The following is a 23,661-nucleotide window of genomic DNA, read 5'->3' on the forward strand; positions in this document are numbered from 1 at the left end:
TAAAACAGAGGAGTAACAAGGTCATTCATAACTCAGAGAACGTACCATATGTGGCACTAGCAAGAGTGAGTCAGGAAAAATGCATTTAGACCTTAGCCATCAGCCAGCAAGATCAACACCTGCTAAGAGGGTGGGTGCTTTGGATAAGAACTAATAAATTTACCATCGTATGTGTTCATTCTGTAGTGAGATCTCTCTTTTTTTACTAGTGCTAACTTTCCCCTTATCTATTGCCAGAGTACTTAAACTATATCAGTGTGGATATAAAATAAAGGAACAGCCTTTATTTTAAGGCATAAAGAAAAAGCTACAATATAAGTGATATAAACTTACTCGATTGAATTATCTGGAGGTTTAGGAAGCCTATATTAGAGAAAAGAAAATATTAAGTGATTAATTTGGAGTGATCCATATACATTGTGATTCCCTCTCCCCTTTTTATCTAAATCAGTACAATCAATAAACATTAGAGACAAATTAATATGTAATAAACACAGATAATACTCTCACTGATATCAGTCTCTGGGTATGAAAGTCCTTTACATGTTTAGGTTCCAAAATATGAAAGCTCAATGGGCGGTGTGGGTGTGTCATTTTAGAAGAAACAGGAAAAAAAATCAACCTCTGACACTTCCTTGTAACGAGCCCTGCCTTAGTAAACATCAGTCGCTAGTACTTTTAATAAAATGAACCCTTTTTATCAGTAATGCAAAACAGAAAAATCTGAAAATATATCCACTCTAGTCACAGTATTCATGGAGAAATTATATATTCATTTTTCAATGATAAATTTTTTATTCTTCATGGTAGAGACTTTTTTTTTAAAGCAGTAAGGTGGAGGAAAACACTAATTCTAGAGAGCAAAACTTTAATCACTGAGTCTCTTGGCTCTACCACCAAGCTAGAAGGAGTCCTAGACTTATTCTGCAAGAATCAGAAAGTCTTTCAAAACTGGAGAATCCAATAAATATACTGTATATATGACACAATCTAGCATTGGGGACCTCTGGTCAGTGTCTACACTACTGTCTTTCTCCCACTGATGTAAGTGCCATTCTGCACTGACATCATAACTCCACCTTCGAGAGAGATAGGGCTTATGTCCGTGTAATTAGGGCAATGCAGAGTCTCTATAGAGCTCCGTAAAATTGACAAGAAAGCTGGCTCCCAGCCCAGCTGCTATGGGGTCTCCCTCCAAGCTGGGCTGCTACCCAGGCTCCTGGCTTGGACAGCCACCTGGGCTCCCCAATGTCAGCCCTGCTGCCCCCCACCCCCTGTGGTCCTGGCTCTCCACTCCCCCCCGGGAGCACAGCAGCTGACCAGACTCCAGGTGCGGATCTCCCTGCTGGAGGTGAGAAGCCCCAGGTGTGGACATCAGTGTGGACATCACCGACCACAGTAATTACTGCGGTGGCTGTAAGTCTGTCTAACATAGGTGGACTTAAGATTGTAGTGTAGACATGCCCTTAGAAGTGCTACTAACACTGGTTCTTGTCCCAGAGCTATGTCATAACTTCACATCAGTCACTATGGGGGTACCCATAGCCAGGTTCTACTCCTGGCTCTGTCTCTGGCCTGCTGGGTGACCTTGGGCAAGTCACGTCACTGCTCCGTGCCTCAGTTTCCCCATCTGTAAAATAGGGATAAGATACTGACCTTTGTAGAGTGCTTTGAGATATACTGATAAAAAAGTACTGTATAAGAGCACTATATAAGCTATTAGTATGAATTATTGTTTATTTAAATGAAGAGTTGTTTGTCAGGCAGTACAAGATTTAAAATATATGGATTTGACTTTTGCACAGGGCTGCTGATCTCTGAAGAGGAAAAGGCAGAGTGAGAACACTGGAATATTATGGACATTCCTTGTGGTGCATGCATACACATGGGCATGTGTATCTAGAGGGGTTTCAGGAGGGATTCCTGCTGTCTGGGCAAATGAAACTCTTTTTAGGGTTTTCTCCCTGTCCCAGAAGGACAGCCAATCATTAAAACCGTGAGTTTCCATATTTTCCTTTTTGAGATAATCTCGGCTTCCTGTTAAACCTATGAACAGGAGAAGCCTGTACAATTCATCTCCTTGTTAGTTCTGTTTCATATCTTAAATGCAAAGCATGATCAGTTTTGGATCTGTTTTTAAGGCCATTACACTTTTGATCACTAAACAGAAAATGTGGGGAGAGGGTCATGTCACACAGTAACACAGTAACACATTTAGGGGTTGGTAACACACAGTAAAGTTACACAGTAACACACAGTAACACTCAGTATAATCACTGTGTGATGTGATATCTCACAAAATTTCATCACAAGCTAACTCATGCCTCCACTAAAATGAACAAAGATAATTGCTTTTCTTTTTATGTGCGATAGTTACAGAGATCATAGGACTTCAACAAATGTCAAATTCTGACAATCATTTACATACTGTTATTTTTGTAACAACTTGGATTTTCAGAACATGCTTGGTAATTACAGCTCAGAGCCTGACACTGTGCCTGCCTTGGGAATCTAACCAGTTATAGAAATAACTGCATTTACACAAATGCAATTTTTTGAAGTTTATTCATCCTACTAATATTTATATTTAGTTTTCCACCTCTTCAGTTAGATAAATTAATTTTCTGGCCACAGGCAGATGGAATTGTGTAAATACCAGCATAGGGCTTGATTCTCCTTTCAGGTGCATTGGTTTTACATGAGTGTAACTCCACTGACTTCAATGAAGCTATTTCTGATTTACTCCATGTAAGCAAGAGGAGATTCAGTACCATATGTGCTTTGGGGAGGGAGGATTATTTATTTGTAGACGTTCCTATAGCACTCAACACTGGAATATCTACACTCTAGGTGTCAGGGGTCGGCAACCTTTCAGAATTGCTGTGCCAAGTCTTCATTTGTTCACTCTAATTTAAGGTTTTGCGTGCCAGTAATACTTTTTAATGTTTTTAGAAGGTCTCTCTCTATAAGTCTATAATATATAACTAAACTATTGTTGTATGTAAAGTAAATAAGGTTTTAAAAATGTTTAAGAAGCTTTATTTAAAATTAAATTAAAATGCAGAGCCCTGGTGGCCAGGATCTGGGCAGTATGAGTGCCACTGATAATCAGCTCACGTGCCACCTTTGGCATGTGTGCCATAGGTTGCCTACCCCTGCTCTAGGTAGTAAGAAAGTAGCAGTAAACTTGCACTTTCAATAGCAGAATGTACTTTATAGAAGCTTTTAGGGCCTGAGTACATAAACAGCCAAAAAAGCCTGAACCTCACATTTTCAGAAGCGTCCACTAATTTGGGGTGCCTTCATTTTTAAAAAACAACAACGAGTCCGGTGGCACCTTAAAGACTAACAGATTTATTTGGGCATAAGATTTTGTGGGTAAAAGACCCACTTCTTCAGATGCAAATCTCAAATTCGGGAACCAAACACTATGGGCCTATGTTTTTAAAAGACAGGGGAAGGGGATAGTAATTGGGCCAAATTTGGCTGTCACAGTTACATCAATATCTTCACTGGAGTTGCTTTGGGTTTATGCTAGAGTTCACAAGCATTATAACAGATTTACACAAGTGCACCAGGAACTGAATTTGGCCTTTCATATATGTCACACGTTATAGTCCTTCAAACTAATCAGCTCTATCAGAATATTAAATGCAATCTGTAAAGAAAAGTACAGTGTGCCTATTTACTCACATTTATAATAGAGGAATGATAGTTATGGGACTGTCAACTTTTACTTATATTTGTGTGTTTGTGGAGTTTATAGTCAGCCTAAAATTTACCCTGGTCTAAAATTTTTGTTTAAATAATTTCCCCTATTTTATGTTATAAAAGTGCAGAACAGAAGTTTTGCTTTGAGATCATATTAGATTGTATATGCCTTGGGATACCATATGTTTGTGTAATCCACTGCTCATACAGTGCTCCCTTTATGAGCAGGCCACAACATCTATGGGTCTGTTACAGCCCCCAGCTACCGGGCCTGGCTCAAGCTGTAAAGACTCCGCTTTTTAGCTCTAGAAGTCCTCAATTCAATCCCTGGTTGGTCAAGATGGATGCTGTCATATGTGTACAGCAACGAGCATATGGGGGGCAATCAGCTAGTAGTAGTCACACCAATTTTTATACATCAGGGCACAGACATGGTTTCTTTTCAGAGACAATTAGTCTATTCAAAGTATTGGCTTTGCGTACTTTTGCAGTTTTTGGAAACAATAATTCCTTCAGCTCCTTTCACTGAATAGTGCACAGTGGGGTGGCGGCTTAACAGTTCAGAAATACTACTGGGGGACACAGCTCGAAGGCAGCTTCTTGGGATGTCAACCCACAAAGCCTCCTATGCACTTTGAGCACCTCTGTAGAAAACGGGCTGCCTGGAGGCAGTCAGCTGAGTGTGGTAGGAAAGGGTCAGGTTGTGGTGAGGGGGGATGGACCTGAGGAATGGCTGCTCTGAGTGGTACATTCCACCACTCCTGCACACTAAGTCGGTGTGAAAAATCTAAATAGATTAGAAATGGCATTTACTCATCCTACGCACTCAGTGACCCTTTGGGATGGATCACAGGTAATAACTGGCAGCCAATGGTGCGACAATTGCAAGCTTGTGAGGCTGACACTGGTGTAGGGGCAGGACCAGAGAGGAGTGCGGTTGGACATACCATTATCTAATGGGCCCCAGATCACTGGGATGAGGAGAAGGATTTTCTACAAGGCCTAGATGGATTTTTGTGGCTCCACCCCTTGCACAGCATCCCTGGTGGCCTCTTGGATTGGGAGGGTAAATTTGGGTCTCTGGTGGGTCTCTGATTAACTTGTTCTCCTCTGTATGTTTTTAACCGGGAGGGAAGATAGGGCCCAGTGTTCATTCATTTTGAAAGGCAGTTCCTGTATATGCAAAGCCATTCATTGTCATGCAAAACTACATAAGGATTTGTGGTTATGACAAATGCCCAGTAATCCCATTCTGGTCTATGACATCTAGTTACTGCAAATGCACAGTGACTCATTTTCCATGAGAGACTGTCATGGCTCAAAAGAGCCATCACAAGCTATAATGTCAATACACCGAGTATTAAGAGCTCCCTAGTAAGTCTCCAGAGCAGCACTCAGCCAGTGGTTTTCAACACAGATTTCGCAAGGTTACCACCATCTTCCAGTTTGATACCGCAGGGAGAGCACTGAAAGTTACATGAATGTGTTCGCTCTGAAAGACCTGTGAGTATGAATGTGACACATTTTCTAGGCATTTTAAAAAAGATCTGCTCTTTCTTTACAACATAAAAAAAAATCTTTCAAGGATGAAATATGAGTAAATATGATCTTATGGAAACGATGAACAGAGATTGAAATATTAAAAAGAGCATAGAAACATTAGAAGCCTTCTCTTTCAGGTTTCATTTTAATTTTAAAAATAATTAAGAAAATGTATCAATGCACTCTCAACTAAAACATCCCTGGGCCACGGCAGTGTTCTATTCAGTATGCACTGGGCCAGATATTGATCTGTCCCTGTGGCAACAGGCCTTCTCCCCTCATGTAGCCTGCCCAAAGCAGTCCCTGGAAAGGGGTCATGGGCCAACAAGCATGCAGAGTGGGGCTAGTACACTAAAGGAAGCAACCTCACTGCTTGCACTTGGGGTGGGCCAGAATAGGAACGACTGAATTTGGGATTCTGAGGATGAGGTGGAAGAAGCTGTTGCCTTAGTAGCTGTTCTGTGTCTTGGGTTGGGGATGGATTTCACTCCACAACCCTCCCATACTTCACCTGTTGTCCCAGCCTTTGTGCAGGCAGAGTGAATTCTCTGCAATAAGAATTATAATTTACAAGGCATTCATCTGGCCATCAAAATATAAGGGGCCAAATCCTTGCCTGGTGTCATTCTCATGAAATCAATGAAGTTACATCAGAAATGGATTAGGCCCATGAAGTGTAAAATAAAACCAAGTCAGCTGGCTGAACATTCCAGGTGAGTGAGAGGCGATCTGAAACCCACCCAAAGAAAAAGACTGAGTTAAAGGTGAAACTCTTATTTATCTTTAATCCATTGGGCCTGATCCTGTATTTCTTGCAGACTTGCTGGGGTATAGTGCAAAGGTTGGCAGGGCTGAACTTAGTGTGCATAGATACTTGTATTACACCAGTATCCAAATGCTCCAGCAATTACAAAACCCCACACTAAGGACAAATCTTGTCACTTGTGCAAAGCTCAAGCAAACATGCTTTGTGTGTGTGTGTGTGGGGGGGGGGGGGTTTAATACGCAGAACTTGTAAGGTAAGATTTCTCCCCACAACCTGCAATCACAGTTCGCAAGAGCTGCACAGCCAATGCTTCTAGGCTGCATTATTGGTCAAGGCCCAGTAAAAGTGGGCTTTGGCCAACACTCTTTCAGTGTATCAAACCCACCCTCCCTTGGCCTACTTTCAAGTCCCTCTTGCGTGGTGCCATGGAGGCAGCCAGCACACAGCGCTACACCCTGGGGCACAGGGCTGCAGATTCACGCTGTGCAGCTTCTTTGTGGCCTGTCTTCACCCTCACACAGCAGAGCTGTGGTAGTTCTGCTGCCTTTCCGGCCCTCATGGGATCACACAAAATGCCCAAGGGGGTAGCATGCTTTGGAATTTGGCAGGCACTATAGATGGGAAGGGAGGGTTGCTTGCCACCTGGCTGGCTTTTAATCATCCTAGCTGGTTTTTGTACTGCTTTGCCCGTGAAAAGATTCAGTGTCCTCCCCCCACCCCTTGGGAGCATTCCCATGTTCGTTACAGGCACATGTGGCCGTGCAGTGGTTTTGTAACTACTGCACATCATTTGGCTGGGAGAACAGCTGGCACCAGCCTCTGTGTGCTGGCCCATCAACCTGCTGAGCTGTAGCAGCTCCTCCTGGCACTGGGGACCAGGAAGCAAGATGGACTGAGGCTTGTCATCAGGAAGGGATAAGGAACGGGGTATGGGAGACAGAGGCTCCTGACAGGGGACAGTAGTGGGGCTCCCTCAAGGACTGAAGCTCCTGTGAATGGGCAGGTGTAGAAGCTCATGCAGACAGAGGAACGAGCACCTGTGTGTCTAGGTGACCAAAGAGAGGGCTGTGACCACAGGTGTGGGGTAATAATTAGCTACTGTTGGCACTAGGAGCCTTTTTGTTGGTGTTGGTGGTGGTGGCGTGGCCAGGGGCTAGTTTTTCTGAATCTCGGAGATGGCAACCCTGCTGAAGAAGGGGTGAGGGTGAATCACACACTGTCCCCGTGGTTACCTGGCCTGTGGGGGGAAGTTAATACAGCCCTAGCCCTAACTACACAACTAAGCATATAGGATATGCAACACTGCTAAGTTAATGTTGTTGTGAGGACCTTAACTTGTTCATTTCCTGACTTTTGAGTGTTTAAACTCATAACTACTGTTATATTAACCTAAGTTTTGAGCTGCAAGTTTCAATGTTTTGTTGGTGCCATCAAGTGGCAAAACGATGTACTGCAGATTTAACTGGCAGCATTCAATCTCAAGGAAACCAGCTACTCTTTTAAATAGTAGCAGTGAAAAAAAGAAAACATTATCTTAGTCAAACCTCCTCTTTAAGTACACCTAAAGATACCAGAGAAAACTTTAATATGATGCACACAGGATGTCATGGTTAGCTCAGTGCTATTCTCTGCTAATTGGGACTTTGCCCAGTAGGAGAGAGTATTTCTGAGTGACAGCGGTTGACAAATCAATAAAACCAATTCAGATCTCATTGCTTAAGAGATACTAAACTGAGTGGGGGCACTGATACCTCATTCTGAACTTCCTTCCAAACTGTGTGTGTTTTCTGTAGTCACTGACCAACCACATTTTATACAAAGGTCATATTTCATCATAAACATTAATCCACGAGGTCATTAAGGAGGAATGAATATTTAGCTTGTCATTACATTTGCCACACTAAATAAATTATCTGGTCTATGCTGTAATGAAACTTACAGATCATCATTCATACGGACATCACTTTTTTTCATTTGGGTTACATCATAATACTGTTCAATGGGAAGACCTCTGCATAAAGAGAGAAACACAAAATAACATTTTACTTATTGGTTATAAAAATCCCAGGAAACACATACTAATTTTTTTTCTTGTAAGAGATGTAGACATGGTATGTAATTTTTGCCTGCAGTCCATAGACTGCCCTTACCACCAAATTCAGAGATACTGGAAATGTAGATACTTACTATCACTCAGACCTTAACATTTAAGTTACACAGGGCCTGATTTTCAGAAGCGTCAAGCCCCTTTGCCAATGATTTCAATGGGCACAGAATCAAGCCCTTAGAGCCTGATCCTATGAGGGGTTGAGCGTTTAATAGAAGATGCTGAGCATCCTCTACTCCCATTGAAGTCAATGGTCTGGCAGAGTCAAGACGCTTAGTGTGCAGAAAAACGGGACCTTTCTCAGTGGTCTTTGTTGCTGCTGAAAAGACACACGACCTCTGACTGAGATGACGGCATCTTAGCTGCCTCTGACAGAACAGATGTTGGTTATCAGCAGCTAGAATGGGGCAGGACAGAGAAAAGTAGAGCAAGAGGGACAGCCAAACTGAAGAACATACAGTCAGAGTAACCAATTTTAACTGGTAATGTTATCCCTGGAGTTAGAACAGCCTTGGGGCTTCTGACCTCCACCTGCAAAGGCTAAGCTTGCATAGAAGAAGAGGAGACACTGCCTGGAAGAAGAGAGAAGAAAATGTTGGTTCAGAATAGCAGGGCATGTGTTGGTGTGTTCTGCTTGGCTTAATATGGTGTTTTGGGTTGTTGGAAAGTTGACTATCGTCTCTTCATGCAGTGTTGTTGTAGCCATGTTAATCTCAGGATATTCGAGGGACAAGGTGGGTGAGGTAATATCTCTTATTAGAAGTTTGTCCTATAAAAGCTGTTATCTCACCCACCTTGTCTTGCCAGTAATCTTTCCATGACATTCAGAGTGCTCTGCACTCTCTCTTTCTTTGCTAAAGCCAATCTGGACTGGGTCACTGCCTTCCTTCTTTCCATTTAGCAGCCACTGCTGACACCTGACATCTATCTCAGAGGCCAGGATGCATACTCCCGTCAGGCAATGCTTTCAACACTATTCAGTGGACTACCTCACATGCGGGGGACTCTTACGGAGTAGTGATGCTTGCATTAGCCGTCCCACCCACCTACAAGTCTTTTCTGATCAGGGGCGGCTCTAGAAATCACGCTGCCCCAAGCAGCGCGGTGCGCTGCGCCGCCCTTCCCCGGTCCTGCGGCGGGTCCCTTCTTCCCGCGGCTCCCGCTGCGGCAGGTCGACCGGAGCCCGGGACGAGTGGACCTGCCGCAGGCATGACTGCGGCGGGTGCCGTGGTCCCGCGGCTCCGGTCGACCTGCCGCAGCCATGACGGCGGCAGGTCCGCCGGCCCAGACTCCCGCCCTCCCCGGCGGCAGGGGACGCCCCCTACATTTTGCCGCCCTAGGCACCAGCTTGTTTTGCTGGTGCCTAGAGCCGCCCCTGTTTCTGATAATTGGCCAAGCTGCACTCAGTGTCCTGGGATATGTTAGACTTGAACACCGATCTCAATGAGAACACCATGTATAAACTATCTCCATGATGTGAATTCTGTTTTCAACTTTAGAATAAAAATGTTATGATGACCTGGAACTTTTATTTTTTGTCTTTCTTACACTTCAAAAGTATTATGCTGCAAAGATGCATCTTTAGATACACACAGCCTTTGTAACTATTCCAGCCAAGTGGAATAACTCAGTAAATGAGATATGGTGTTAGGGATCAGAATAACCTTTGGTTCAATGCATCTGCAGAGACTCGTTAGTTTTGTCTGTAAAGGGAGACACTTTGGCTTCTTATGCATTTTGAGTCAGTTGACAACTGAACATTTTGTGCTGGAAACTGCATCCCCCAGCAGTAAGAGGATATATAATTGTAAATAATGCAGTGCTTCTGAAATATGGTCTTCCCTATATTATTAATGCACACTGACATCTGCTGGTGAAAACTGCACATTACCTCAGTTCTTTTTCCACATAAAAACAGCTCTGCCAATACATAATTTCTCAGAAACTTAAATCTTCCTTAAAAAGGTGTGCTCCACTTCACATATCAACTTCATTATAAGGAACCACCCAGAATATTTAAAAGCCAGAGATATGTTAGACAGGAGTGTGCTGGAAAAATACTTTTTCCACTTTTTATCCTTCATAAACTTTCTATTGAAATTTTATAAATTGGGTTGGGGAAATGAAGCATTTTGGTTATAACCACAGATTTTGTAACTACAGTACTTATACTGTTCACTATACTTCCCTATCAGTAGACCAAAAAAACGTATAGGAGATACCAAAGAAGAAATATACTCATTTACAAAAACAAACAAGTAAGCTAACCTAACCCCTAAATGTGGGATAAAAAAAAAAAAAATCAAGTACTTTTGTATAGGGCTCACGAACAGACAACAGCTCCACTACCAAAACCAACTATCACAGGCTCTAAATAATTTTGCTTGGTATTTTAAATACAAGGTGTGTGTGTGTGTGTGTGTGTGTGTGTGTGTGTGTGTGTGTGTGTGTGTGTGTGTGTGTGTGTGTGTGTGTGTGTGTGTGTGTGTGTGTGTGTGTGTGTGTGTGTGTGTGTGTGTGTAAATACATTCAGGCTTCTTATATCTCCAGTGCTGGCATTCACCCCACTTTGGGCCCAGTCACAGATTTCTAAAGTACTTCCCTTGCATCTTTACTACTTTCCGCTTCCTGATCCAGACTAAATTGTACTGTAATAAGTACTTAATACACTTCTAACCTGCCCTCCTGGTAAATTTAATTGGAATCAACCTGCTAAGGTAGCTGCAAAGGGATGCCGCTTCAATAGCCAGAAACCAATACTCTTTGCCCCCACAATGTGGAGAAGGATATAGATAAAAGGACATAAATAAAAGTTTCCAGGCAATGCAGAATTAACCTTTAGGTTTCATTGCTTTTCTGTTTGGATAGCAATATGAATATTTAGGGAGAATTTTTCAATCTGAGGGCCAATCCTCAGATATATTGTAGCTCTGCTGGGCATTTGGGGGCTACTTGGGCTCCTCCTGTAATTCAGAGCAACCTCAGGGCTGCTCTAATAGCACCTGCAGTTATGGCCCCCAAGGGGCCATTGAACTGGCCTACGACCACCAGCTCTCCTTCCACCTTGGTACGTTCCTGAAACACCTCTTATGCTGGAGGCTAAAAGCAGGTGGCTATGCTGACCAGATTACTGTTAAAGCTAGTCTTCTGTCCCCCTTCCACCACCAGAGTGGAACAGAATGAGATGAAGCACAGGCCAGGATCTAGCCCGGCGTGTCTATACACTGAATAAGTCTAGGATTTATATATTTAAAAAAACCCCCAAGAACAATAAAAATTCTTGTCTGGAGTCATTCCAAGGATCTGTCACCATAAAGTCAATTTCTATAAGGAAAACTGATTCCATGATGGGGGGACGGGACAATGGCCTTGTCTCCTCTTTGTCCTCCCCACCTCATTTGGCAGAGAGTAGCACCACTGAACATTACTTCATAATTCCTTTACAAAAGGGTTGAGATCTCTGAAGTCATATCTGTTTGCCTAGGCTCCTCAGCTGGTGCTGCAGACCCAGAAAGTTAGTGAGATATTCAGGGTGGATAATGCAGTTTACTTATCTTGGGTTTAGTTGGATTTTCAGAGATTTCTCTTTTTCCTCTGTTTTGGAGTAGGATGAACCTGGTGCTACTTGTGTTGGAGGCCCTAAGCTCAATGAACTTCACCACACACTTCTTGGAGGTTATGCAGTCTTTGGAGACACCTGTGATCTCTCTATCTCCTTTGCATTGCACACACATATACCTGTAGGAAATTACCTTTTAGAATGGTAGGAAGGATAGTCTGGGGCTAGCAGAGCCAAGGGAATGTACCACTAAATATTCTGAGCCTTGTTCAATTTGACTAGGCAGGGTTGAATGGCAGTTTTCAGATAAAGCTAATGGGCCACGTTGTGGCAGTGCAAAGCAGCCAGAAAGCCAGCTTCCCCAGCTACCTGGGCACTCATTTTGCATAAAGGGGAATTCCTGTACGGTGAAGAGCAGTGTAGAATTTTCTCCTCTCTCAGCCCTGGGTGCGGAAGGCATGCCCTGTCTGTCCTTGATCCCAAAATGGCTCCTGGGGTTGGGAGAAGCTGGGTGTAAGTCAGAGCAGCCTTCAGAAAAATGCCAAGAGCCTACAGTTCCCATTGACTTCAGCGGGATTTGTGGATGCTGAACGCTTCTAAAAAATCAGGCCATGAGTGAGACTTATCTAATGTCACAGAGGAAGTTTAGGACAATAGCTAATAAATACTACACCATTACCAAACAATAGGAAAAAATAAACTAAACGAAGAGATCCAAGAGTTTCAGTAAATACACTGAAGGTGATAATGGGCAGTACAACTCAGGCACACTACAGGTTACAGCATTGTCCAAAGTGGGGGTAACTTAAAGTCTATCTCCAGAATGCAAATTATCTACACAGCTCAATCTGCATTGCCATCCAGACTGTCCAAATATATTGCATTCCATTAGCTGTTTCTAGGTTACAACACTTAAAAAAATCAGAATGTGTGAAGCATGCATCTAATCTACCTTGGCCAGGAATCTCCACCATAACCATAATGTTGATGTCCTTTAGCAAACAAACAAGGAGGCTCATTCTTTGGTCTATGATCTTCTGGCAATGAAATCGGTGCAATTCCTCCATATTCTCTTTCGGTTCCCCACGGAAGCCTGCACCACTGAAGTGAATCTCTTAACTCCTCATATCTGAAACAAAAAAATAATATTCTTAAACAGCAGCAGCTTTTTGACCAAAGCTGTCATAATGAGCCTGCCCTAGTTGGGAGCAGAAGCAAGTCCAGTATATTTTGATTGGTTGGAAGAAGAAGATAGGTGAATGCTTATGCCAATATGCTGCAGGCATGTCTGACCTCTTGCAATATACATTGAGTGTATGAGTTGCTGAAACATGGATCACCTGTCTTGTCCTCTAGGTGCTAAATACCACTATAAAAACTCATATGCTGATGGATTTTTAAAGAGCCAAATTGTAGCAAGGCAATTAATTCACATTGACTGTACAAATTAGGTGCCTAAGTACAATTGTGCTTTTGAAAATCTTCCCTGACATCTCTAGAGAGTGGGTGAGAGATGTCACTCTTTAGTACCTGCAGCCCACCAGGGCATACAAGCTCTATCAGATATGTCACAAGTTTCTGCGAACGGTTGAATAGTTCCAGCATAATTCAGTGTGCCTATATCACCAACAGTTCTGTAGTACTATGTGTGTCGTTTACTTCACTTGTTTCATGAAGATGAGCACCAAGCAGAGTGAACATTTTACACACTTCCTTTTCCTCGTTTTTTTTCATCTGGCAGGAATTTCCCAGGTAACAATGTAGGCATAAAGCATATCCTATCATTCTTACTGATGGGGAGAGAGGCTGGAAAAACATAGACTAAGTTTCCCCACGTATGGTGGTTTCCTCCAAAACCTCTCCATTGAACAGACCCATAAAAATACTTCTAAAATAGCAACAATAAACAAATGTGTGTACTGGCCCTGGGAGTAGGAGTCCAGAGATTCCTCCCAAACTCAACAATGATTGGTTATACTGCTGTGCTAAGGACCAGCCATCTTCATCTTTTGAGTTTATGTTAAGTTAGGTCCAGTTGGCAGGGCAAAGGACTCAGAACCAGGTCTCCTGGGTCCTATTTACTGCCCTGTTGCTAACAGGGGCGGCTCCAGGCCCCAGCACGCCAAGCGCATGCTTGGGGCGGCATGCCGTGGGGGGCGCTCTGCCGGTCGCCGGAAGGGCGGCAGGCGGCTCCGATGGACCTCCCGCAGGCGTGCCTGTGGAGGGTCCGGTGGTCCTGCGGCTTCGGTGGAGCATCCCCAGGCACGCCTGCGGGAGGTCCACCAGAGCCGCGGGACCAGCAGACCCTCCGCAGGCACGCCTGCGGGAGGACCACCGGAGCCACGGGACCGGCGACCGGCAGAGCGCCCCCCGTGGCGTGCCGCCGTGCTTGGGGCAGCGAAATGGCTAGAGCCACCCCTGGTTGCTAACGAGGTGGACATGATTCTTCTCTCACAAAGGCTATGCCTACACTACAGACTTGTGCTGGCATAGCTATGTTAGTAGTTATAATTGTGACCAGGGTGGATTGATTCAAATCAAAGCAATTTAAATCATGATTACATCACCAAATGGAAAGTCTGGATTTAAATCAACTTTTCCATTTGTACTTCAGTTACTTTCTAAAGAATGCTGCATTCTCACTGGTTGATATAACCATTAAAACATGTTGATTTACAACAAACTATAAGCTTTACACTAGATTTTGTACATGCTTTTGCTGCCTACGAGGGTACACGATAACAATATACATTTATTTAAGCAATTATATAGCTTAATATGGTCAGATACTTAACTGTACATTTCAGTATGTTAGAAAATGGTGAATGATCTATTGCTTATTTACTAGATAATTAACTTTTTGCTCAGGATTTTGTCAAACTGCATTAGGGTGGTAACTGGAATTTAATCAAACACAAACAACAGCACAGAAAACTTATTTTTATTAAACACCCTGAAATATTTTGGATACATGAACTTCTCTTATCAAAACATGTTTCACTTCAACAAGTAACTGTTTTATTAAACAGAGGGATTAACTATAGTCAGCAAATAAAACTGATTATTTCAGGACAGCCTGGGAAATTTTCAAATATGCCTAAGGGAAAGGGACTGGAGCTTAAGCTCCTACTTGTCGGCGGGAATGTCCACTGCAATAAAAATCCTGCAGCACCAAGTGTCAGAGCCCAGCCAACTGACTTGATTGCATGGTGCTCGGGCTGTGGGGCTAGACACCGCAGTGTAGATTTTCAGGCTCAGGCTGGAGCTCAGGCTCTGAGAGACCTAACCCGCGCTCAGGGTTTCAGAGCCTGGGCTCCAGCCCAAGCCTGAACATCTACACTACAAATTGCAGCTGTGCAGCCCAAGCACCATGGGCCTGAGTCAGCTGATCTAGGCCAGCTGCAGCCATGCCATAGGTCTGTTATTGCAGTGTAGATCTAGACAGTATTTGGTCCTGCCATGAGGGCAGGGGACTGGACTCGATGACCTCTCGAGGTCCCTTCCAGTCCTAGAATCTGTGAATGTACCCTAAGTCTCTGGACCATGAGACAGTCTCATAAGTTACTTAGGCTGTCCTAATATGCCATATTTATAAAACTTGGTCTCTAAAGTTGGTTGTTTTCCCCCTGATTCTTTCTTTACGTAGAAAGGCAGCCTTTAAATCAAAGTTGTGAACAGAGGCTCATAGATTCAGCATATTTATTTTTATTTAAATGATTTAAGAAATTAGAATAAATTTAGGCCTAACATATTTTGTGTTAAAGTCAATGCCATTTTAAGCAGGTTTATTTTTTCAAAAGAAAAACTTCTTATAATTTAAATAACAAAATAAAAAAAATTAAATTTAAGAAATCTGATTTTTTATATTTTTTCAAGGAAAATAATTGATTTTTATCCACCCTGTTTGTGACTGACATCGCTGGCAAAAGCCCCTAGCATAGATGCAGTTATACTGGCAAAGATGCCCTTTTGCCAGTATATCTTATTTCACTTGGGGAGGTGTTGTGGGAGTGAAGCTGGAATAAACTATGCTGGCAAAAGCACAGTTTTGCTGTTATAAGCTTTGTCCACGCTAGCAGCGCTTTGCTGGTATAGTATACTTAAGCAGTATATCACAAAACGCTCCTAGTGTGGACCTGGTCGTAAACTGGTATGATTCAGAAATAAATTCACTAAAATCACTGGAGTTACACCAGTGTGAATGGCAGGAGAAACAGGCCAGTTATTATGTAACTTTGAGCACCTCACTTAATCTTGATGTGCCTTGGTTTGTCCACCTGTAAAACAGGTAATAATAATCCTGATTTAACTCAGAGCTTATTTATAAGGCTTAAGTAACTAATGTTTATAAATTATGTTGCAATCTTCTGATGAAGAGCACCATAGAAGTAGTAAGAACACAGTATTCTTATTTGTTGATGGAATAAAAAACACAAACACGGGGTGAGTAAAAAGCAATCAGTGCTTCACAGAAGTGGAAAACAGATGCAAAGAGTTTTTAAACAGCTCAGCACTCCCAAATAAAGAAATTTTAAGTGCTTTCCAAGGGGAACTGATATTCTTCCCAAAGTACACAGGATCACAGTGAAACCACAGAAAGTTCAGTAGGGCATACGATACCTTGTAATATAAGGGCCAAATTGCCCTCTTGCACTTTTAAACTGGGAGGAGGCTTTGAGGGAGAAAAATTTCTGCAAGGATTCCCTTGCAGAAATTCCCTCAAATCATCCAATTAGGAAAGGCCACGGGGTGCTGACTATAAACCTGGAAGATTCCTAGGCATCTATATAGATCCCAGAAGGGTGGGGGGGGGGATCTCTGGGAGACCAGGGCCATCAGTACAGAGAACCTATACTTTGGTCTTCACTCCACATCATTCCCTGGCAGTCCAGCTCCATAGCATCACTTTTTTCCCAGAATTTCTCATCTGTGTCAAGCCATAATGGTATTGTAAAACTACGTCATCCCTTCATGACATCGTGTCAGAACATGATGCACCTTCATGAGGCAATGAGTTTGTCTTGCAGGACAAATTAAAATAACCTTCTGCGCTTATCAGAACCCTGTGGGTTATCAGAACATTTTTCTATATTTTATAGCTGAATGAACGTTAGCATCTAATTTTTGAACAGCTCTGTTTAAGGTTTTGTTTTTCCCCTGAACGTTAGAAGCCAGATATCGAATCACTGTGTATGCTGGCCATGTCAGTAGGTGGTAAACTGAACCCAAAGGAAACATTCATGAATCATTCATGCTGACTTCTATCTACCTGTTACTAAGTTGCAGAACAACCACTTAACCCAAGACAGAAAAGACAAACATGGCACACAAAGGTACATGAATCTGATTGCCCACCGAACCAAACAGGGCTTGTTAAGCTTCTACTTACAGTCTTTCAAACAAAGGAACAGTTATAGTCAATATCAATCCAATGGGATTATGGTTTTCAAGGACACAACAAAACTGTGTCTTTGCAAGAGAATATCAAACTAAAACTATACTGGACAAACTGTTAAAAAGATGTAGAGCAGGAAACAATCCTGCACCAGTAGAGCAATGAACTAGATGGCTTAACAGGGATTTTCCCTCCTTAACTTCTATGATTCTAGAATTATATTAAATTCTGATTGTCAAGTTCTGGAAGAGTACCACTTAGAACTAAAAGCTACTTTCCTTGCTTTTGATCAAATGAAATTGCCAAGACAGCCATCAGTTTACTAGTGCATCCTTTATTTAAACTGTATTTTTGCCTGCAAATTTTTCTTGTTTTCCGGTGCTCATGCCAACAGTGTATGAATATTGGGAGATAGGATGTGAGCTCATCAGATCTCATAAACAAAACAGGTTCTGACTCGATCCGTATTTGAAACTGAGATCTCCAAGGGAAACCCAAGTGCTGCAGGAAGTTGTGTTGGTGGTGAGTCTGTCTGGGGTAGGATTAGGGCCCTGGCCCTGGGTGTCATTCACATTGATTTCTAATTCAGTGGGCATGATTCTCCGGTGCTGTGTGCCTTGCATCATCATTTACACCAGTGTAAATCAGAATGACAGCCTTTTATGTCCAATTTGCACTGGTGAAAGGGGGTGGTGAATCAGTCCCAGTGGGTGTGCAAAACTAGTGTAACTTACACACTGAGTGGCATATGAGGGGCATATGCATTATGATACAGTTTGTGCTTTAATATGAAAATCGAGAGGAGTACGTAAGAGCAATCAGAGACCCTACACTTTTATGCCTGCACCAGATCCAACACTCCTATTGTAGCTCTACAGGGCCTGATTTTGGGGGTCAATGAGCTGTGCTGAGTGCAGAACCCGAGGAGGGTGGAATAAAGTAGCAGGCATCCTGTGGAAGAAATAGTATGTGACCATGTAAGCAAAGACTCCTCATCCCAGCTCCTCCCACAGGCACCTTCCCCAGTCAATCTCCTCATCCAATTTCAGTCTTTGGCTTGCTCCCAGTCCCACTCTACTTTTCCCAGTCTTCCCACACGGCCCCAACTCCTCATCTGATTTCAGTCTCCCCCACCCCACAGTGGTTACCAGTCCCTGTTCCCCACCTCACAGGCTGTCAGTCCCTGTCTCCCTTCCCTCAGCCCCATGTCTTCCTCCCCCCATGCAGCTCCCAACCCAATTCTTCTCCCTGTGCTGTGCTGCCCCTCCACCTCCCCTGGTCTCCTCTGCATCTGAGTCAGGCTACTTTTGTGCCAAGGGGAGGGGGAGAAGGGGGAGAAGGAGGGAGGAAATGCTCTTAGCTCCAATGCCCAGCGCCTCAGCAGCCTGCATCAGCTGGAAGGAGCAACTGTCAGGAAAGTCCTGCTCTGGCCCCACTGCTCCAGGGTAGAGCACGCTCAGTACAGAGAGACTCTTCAGAGACTTCCGAGGCCATCTTCTAGTAAGTCTTTACTGAGCATGTGCAAAGTAAAACTTTTCAAAGGCTTATAACTTGGCCAAATTTGGATCCTCCCCCACCCCCCATAGTAACAGCAAATGGCACATCTATGGGACCAGGGTGACCTTTCTTACCAAATTTCAAGTTCCTCCTCCAAAACATGGCTGTGATAGAGCTTCTCAATGAAGTGGCTGAAATAATTTTTTTAACATGGAGAAAACATCATATTTTTCTCTAATTTGCCAAAAAAAAAAAAATCAGCCTGAGGAAGACACCTTGGCATGGAAAATTTTAGACCAAATGGCTAAAGTTTGGCAAAGATATAAGCAACTGAGAACAGGGTTGTACAATGGCAAGTGTCAACCAACCTTAACTATAGACAGCACTACCAACTCTGCCTATAAAGACCATTTATCCACTGAATTTATATAACAACACTGAATTAACCCTACTGAATGCCCAGTACACCATTACTGAAACTGATTATTTGATCACAAAAGGAAATCCTCAGGCTCTGGCTTCTAAGGGGATATGATTTGTCCATTAGTTACGGTAAACATACAAACACAGCCTTAGAGTATTTAGAGGCAGCTTATTAACCCAAATATTGGTGACAAACATTAACCACAGATAACAGTACACTAAAACTACTCAGCTGCAATAGACGTGTAGTACATATATTGATATACATGAAGTTCAACACAGTAAAGAGTGCAGACTTTTAATAATGATTAAAATTAAGATTTATTATGTATTATTTAAAATAGTTGAGGCCAACCATTTTCTAAGATATTTTTCTTGTCAGAAAATACCTAGTTGCATCATTTTTTAAAAAAACTGTATTACAAAAATTCAACCTGTGCAATCTATTTTATAGATACAGATACTTTGGGCCAAATTTTGTAACTTCATTGAAAGCAATGGTGTTGCATTAGTGTAAGTGGGAGCAGAGTTTGGTGCTAATACTTTAAAATTTTCAGCAAAACACATTTTCCTTTAGCAGCTATTTCTTACCTATCCTGAGACACAGTTGGGCGTGAAGGAATTTGCAGCGGAGTCAGTGCCTCATTAGACTCTAAGGTTTTCGATAATATGTCTGTTCCCTCCCTTTCTCTATAGTAGTATGGCAGGCCGTGTAACAGCTCCATGCTTCATATTTGTGCATTGAGGTCTGCAGGGAAGCTACATGGATAAAGAATTAAATTATCAAAAGAATCAGTCAGTACATCTGGATACAGCAAGTAAAATGGGTAGCTTCTGCTGAACTCTGATACCATTCAGCAGAGGAAACAGTGGCCACTTTGATACTGCAACTGATCCCTTGTATCAGATTGCAATGTAAAACAAGAACAAAAAGATTGTTTATAGAGAGAAGTATAGCACTATGGCTTTATTCAACTAATGAACAATTCCTAGAAATACATTTTAACCAAATGGCAAGGAAAAGAAAATCTTCCCATGGAATATGGACTGAAAAGATACAGTCGGTATTTTTCAGATTTACCCTTAAAATCCAAAGTGTTGCTTGCTGTGTATAAACAGTAATGATCCCATGACACATTTCACAACAGTTTGCTCCCTTGCCAAGCTTTTCCTCCTCCTACTTTTGTGCAATGTGCTGAGTGGAAGGTGTTTTGCACCCTGCATTTCAGTGATGCTGAACATACCTTACAGACCAGAGGTCGGCAACCTTTCAGAAGTGGTGTGCCGAGTCTTCATTTATTCACTCTAATTTAAGGTTTCGCGTGCCAGTAATACATTTTAACATTTTTAGATGGGCTCTTTCTATAAGTCTATATTATATAACTAAACTATTGTTGTATGTAAAGTAAATAAGGTTTTTAAAATGTTTAAGAAGCTTCATTTAAAATTAAATTAAAATGCAGAGCCCCTTGGACCAGTGGCCAGGACCCGGGCAGTGTGAGTGCCACTGAAAATCAGCTCGCGTGCTGCCTTTGGCACACTTGCCATAGGTTGCCTACCCCAGTATAGACTATAGAGCATGGTGTCAAGTATCAGAGGGGTAGCCGTGTTAGTCTGGTTCTGTAGAAGCAGCAAAGAATCCTGTGGCATAGACTAAGACTAACAGATGATGTGAGTTGCAGAATAATGATTTTTTCTTCGGCCGGGCACACTGCTGCTGCCAAGAAGTGGGTATTCACCCACGAAAGCTCATGCTATAGAGCATGGAAAGCACTTTGGTATGAAAGGTGATGTAACAGAATACATACAGGATTCTCCACTGCCTGGAACCTTGTGCAGTCATTTACAGAGAGAAAAGCACTATGAGACTGATTTCATAGGAGCAACTCAAGCATGCAGGAGAAGATGGCAGGGAGTAAGCACCTGTGCATCCCTTCTCCACCCAATGAAGCTCCTCTGGCTCACAGCGCAGGAATCCCCTCTGAAAAGCAACAAGTCCACCCCCCCTTTCTGCATCATAAACTACACGAGTGTCCTCTCCCTACCTGGACTCTACTGCTCCTGGCAGAATCCTCATGCCTCTCAAAAGATCCCCACTCTCCTGATGTTCCCATGCTCTTTACCCCAAGACCAATGCCAGGGTGGAGGCACTCAGCAGAAGTTCAAAAGGACAAGATGGAGGAAGCTCTAGCATTCCCTCCCTTCTCCACCTTATGAGCCCTCCTGTGGTTTACAGCAGCAGGACTCCCCCTCAACTAACAACAGAAGGTTCATTGGCTGCAGAAGGCTGGGAGACACTAGTGTTTCCCCTCTTCCACCTTCTGCACACCTAACCGCTGCCAAACACCCTTTCCCCATCTGCACCCTATGCTCTTGGAAGCCCCCCAACCACTGGGTGTGCAGTTCACAAGGGGAGAAGGCATCTGAAAGGGGACATGGGGAGGAGAAAGGATATATGCAGCGTATGAGAACTTGAGGGAGACCATGTCTCTAGGTGGGGATCAGAGGAGTTGGGGCTATGGCAGACATGAGGGGAAGTGGGTGTTTCTTGCTATGAGGAATGGGGGAACTCTGGGGAGCAGAGGGATCCAGGCTGGAAAGGAGCAGCTCAGGCACAGGTGGGGAGGACATGGGGGTTGGAAAGCATTAGAGTTTCTTCACCTGCTCATTGTTTATCAGAGGGAACTTCTGCTGCTGAATACAGGAGGAGCTTTACATGTTACATAAGACACGTATGTGCTGCTTTCTCACCTTCTCCAGCAGCACTGTGCTGCTCCTCAGCTCTTCAACTATGCTCTTTGTACCCCAGGAATGTTCTACCTTCTTACTCTATCACACTCCTAGGGCTCACAGGACAAGCATAAGACCCCAGGGAGACTTTGTGAGGTTCCTGGAAATGTTAGAAGGCTCTGCAGAGGCACTTATCCAGGCAAAGACATACTCCTGCACACCTCCTAAGCTCCACAGGAGATGGGCTGCTCTCCTAAGGAAGCATACATTAGTAGGGCTCCCCAACTCACATGTCAGGAATCCACAAAGAAGTGGGGGGGAAGAGATCCCCTAAACTTTGCTCCCCACTCTGATGTTATGACTACACAGTACACATACAAGAATTTCACAAATTCCTGATTAGACAAACAGGGTACTGAAGGCAACCATTCATCACCCTTTGTTAAGGGTCAGTTCTTCTGAGCTGCTGAAGGCACTGAGTATCTGACAGGATTAGGCTGACTCCATATAGTAACCAATTACCCATGTCACTAGATACAGAGCTAGCTGTCTCTGCCCCAACAATACTATCAGAGAACATACAGGAAAAAGAATATTTAGTGCTCAAATCATCATGCTTACTGAGACATGTATGAGATGAATTACTAAACCTGTGTTCTATGGCCCCCATTTTTGATACTCTACATGTAACACAGGGAATATGGTCAACTGGCATTTTTAGGGGGCAGTTAGGATGCCTGGTTTGAGAGGTGCAATTTTTACTGCATTTTCTGATTTTCTCCTCTTTGAGAGGTTTTAACACTAATGTTCTTGAAAAGCAATATGCATTCACACCACAGACATATGTCTACAACCTTAACTTCAATTTACCAAGGGTTATTGTGGGGTTTATTTTTATCAACATGCCCTCTCTTACTTCAGCATTACTGCAAGTTAATGAGAACCAAATATTTCACTCTTCTTTGTGAAAAACATTAATGCTTCTCTTGTGTCTAGACAACTTTTACAACATATTATTTTTGTCTGTCTTATGGACTAGGAACATAGTGTCAGAACTGCCAGATCTGATTCATAGTTTGATATCTTTCTTCAAATGGTAGCAGATATGGTAAGCTTCAAAGAAAGGCAGAACAAATTCTCCTGTAATACATGTAAGGAGTGCTTGGTGTGCAGACTGATTTGGTGTGTGCACTTCTGTTTGGCATTCATGCAAGGAGTTACTTGACCACTACTGTGACCCCATGTTGAAGTGTGAGATTCATTACTAACACCTTGCAAAGGAACCAATGATCATAGTTACAAAGAATCCTTGTTGGTTTGAAATTTGCAAAAAGATAAGAAACAGGGGCCTGATCCTCCTCCTAGTGATACTGGTGCAACAAGTCTGTAATGATCAGGTAAAAGTTCATGAGTCTGAATTACCACGGGGGGCGAGGGGGAATCTGGTCCCCACTTACTAGAAATGGACACTAGCTGAACCACCCAATGTGTCCAACCCCCATGTCTTTTCTGGGGAACTGTATGAAGGGTACTCGTGCTACCAGACCCCACCCCGCGCTGCACTCAGCCTGGGCTCCGTGACTGACAGCCAGTCCCACAGCAACAGCCCATAGCACCCGGCCCCGTGATCGCTACCCCCGCCTCGCCTCGCCTCGCCTCTTACCCGAATCAAAAGCACCAGCCCCATCCCCACTTCCCCGTGCGGCCTCAGCTCCCCAGCACCGAGCCCACCAAACCTCAGCGGCGCCCCCTGTGACGCACCATCCCTAGGGCCCGCCCAGCCGGCCCACCCATTCAACTCTCGTTTCATAGGAAACTGGATCCGCCTTCCCTGGTGGAAGAATCCAATCAGATTTCAACGCGGTGAGCCACCGCGGCCAATCAGAATCGAAGATTTGTTATTGACGGGCAGGCACGGAACCCGGGGAGAA

General features: G+C 43.4%; 1 protein-coding gene across 3 annotated transcripts in view; it reads right to left on the reverse strand.

Moving 5' to 3' along the window:
• C2H7orf31 (chromosome 2 C7orf31 homolog) overlaps positions 1–23,661 on the reverse strand; it is a 48,556-nt gene that overhangs the window by 21,171 nt on the left and 3,724 nt on the right. The window contains exons 1-5 of one of the 3 annotated variants that reach the window (XM_039526292.1): positions 23,394–23,536; positions 19,592–19,759; positions 12,638–12,814; positions 7,959–8,030; positions 334–363 (exon numbers count right to left, since the gene is read on the reverse strand). In XM_039526292.1, coding sequence (XP_039382226.1) covers positions 334–363; positions 7,959–8,030; positions 12,638–12,814; positions 19,592–19,725 — 413 coding nt within the window. In that variant the 5' untranslated portion in view covers positions 19,726–19,759; positions 23,394–23,536. Of the gene's footprint in view, positions 1–333; positions 364–7,958; positions 8,031–12,637; positions 12,815–19,591; positions 19,760–21,045; positions 21,171–23,393; positions 23,537–23,661 lie in introns of those variants that run through there. The other 2 variants (XM_039526293.1, XM_039526291.1) reach the window with 2 other exon arrangements.

Source organism: Mauremys reevesii, linkage group 2, assembly GCF_016161935.1.
Source record: "Mauremys reevesii isolate NIE-2019 linkage group 2, ASM1616193v1, whole genome shotgun sequence".
NCBI lineage: Eukaryota > Metazoa > Chordata > Testudines > Geoemydidae > Mauremys > Mauremys reevesii.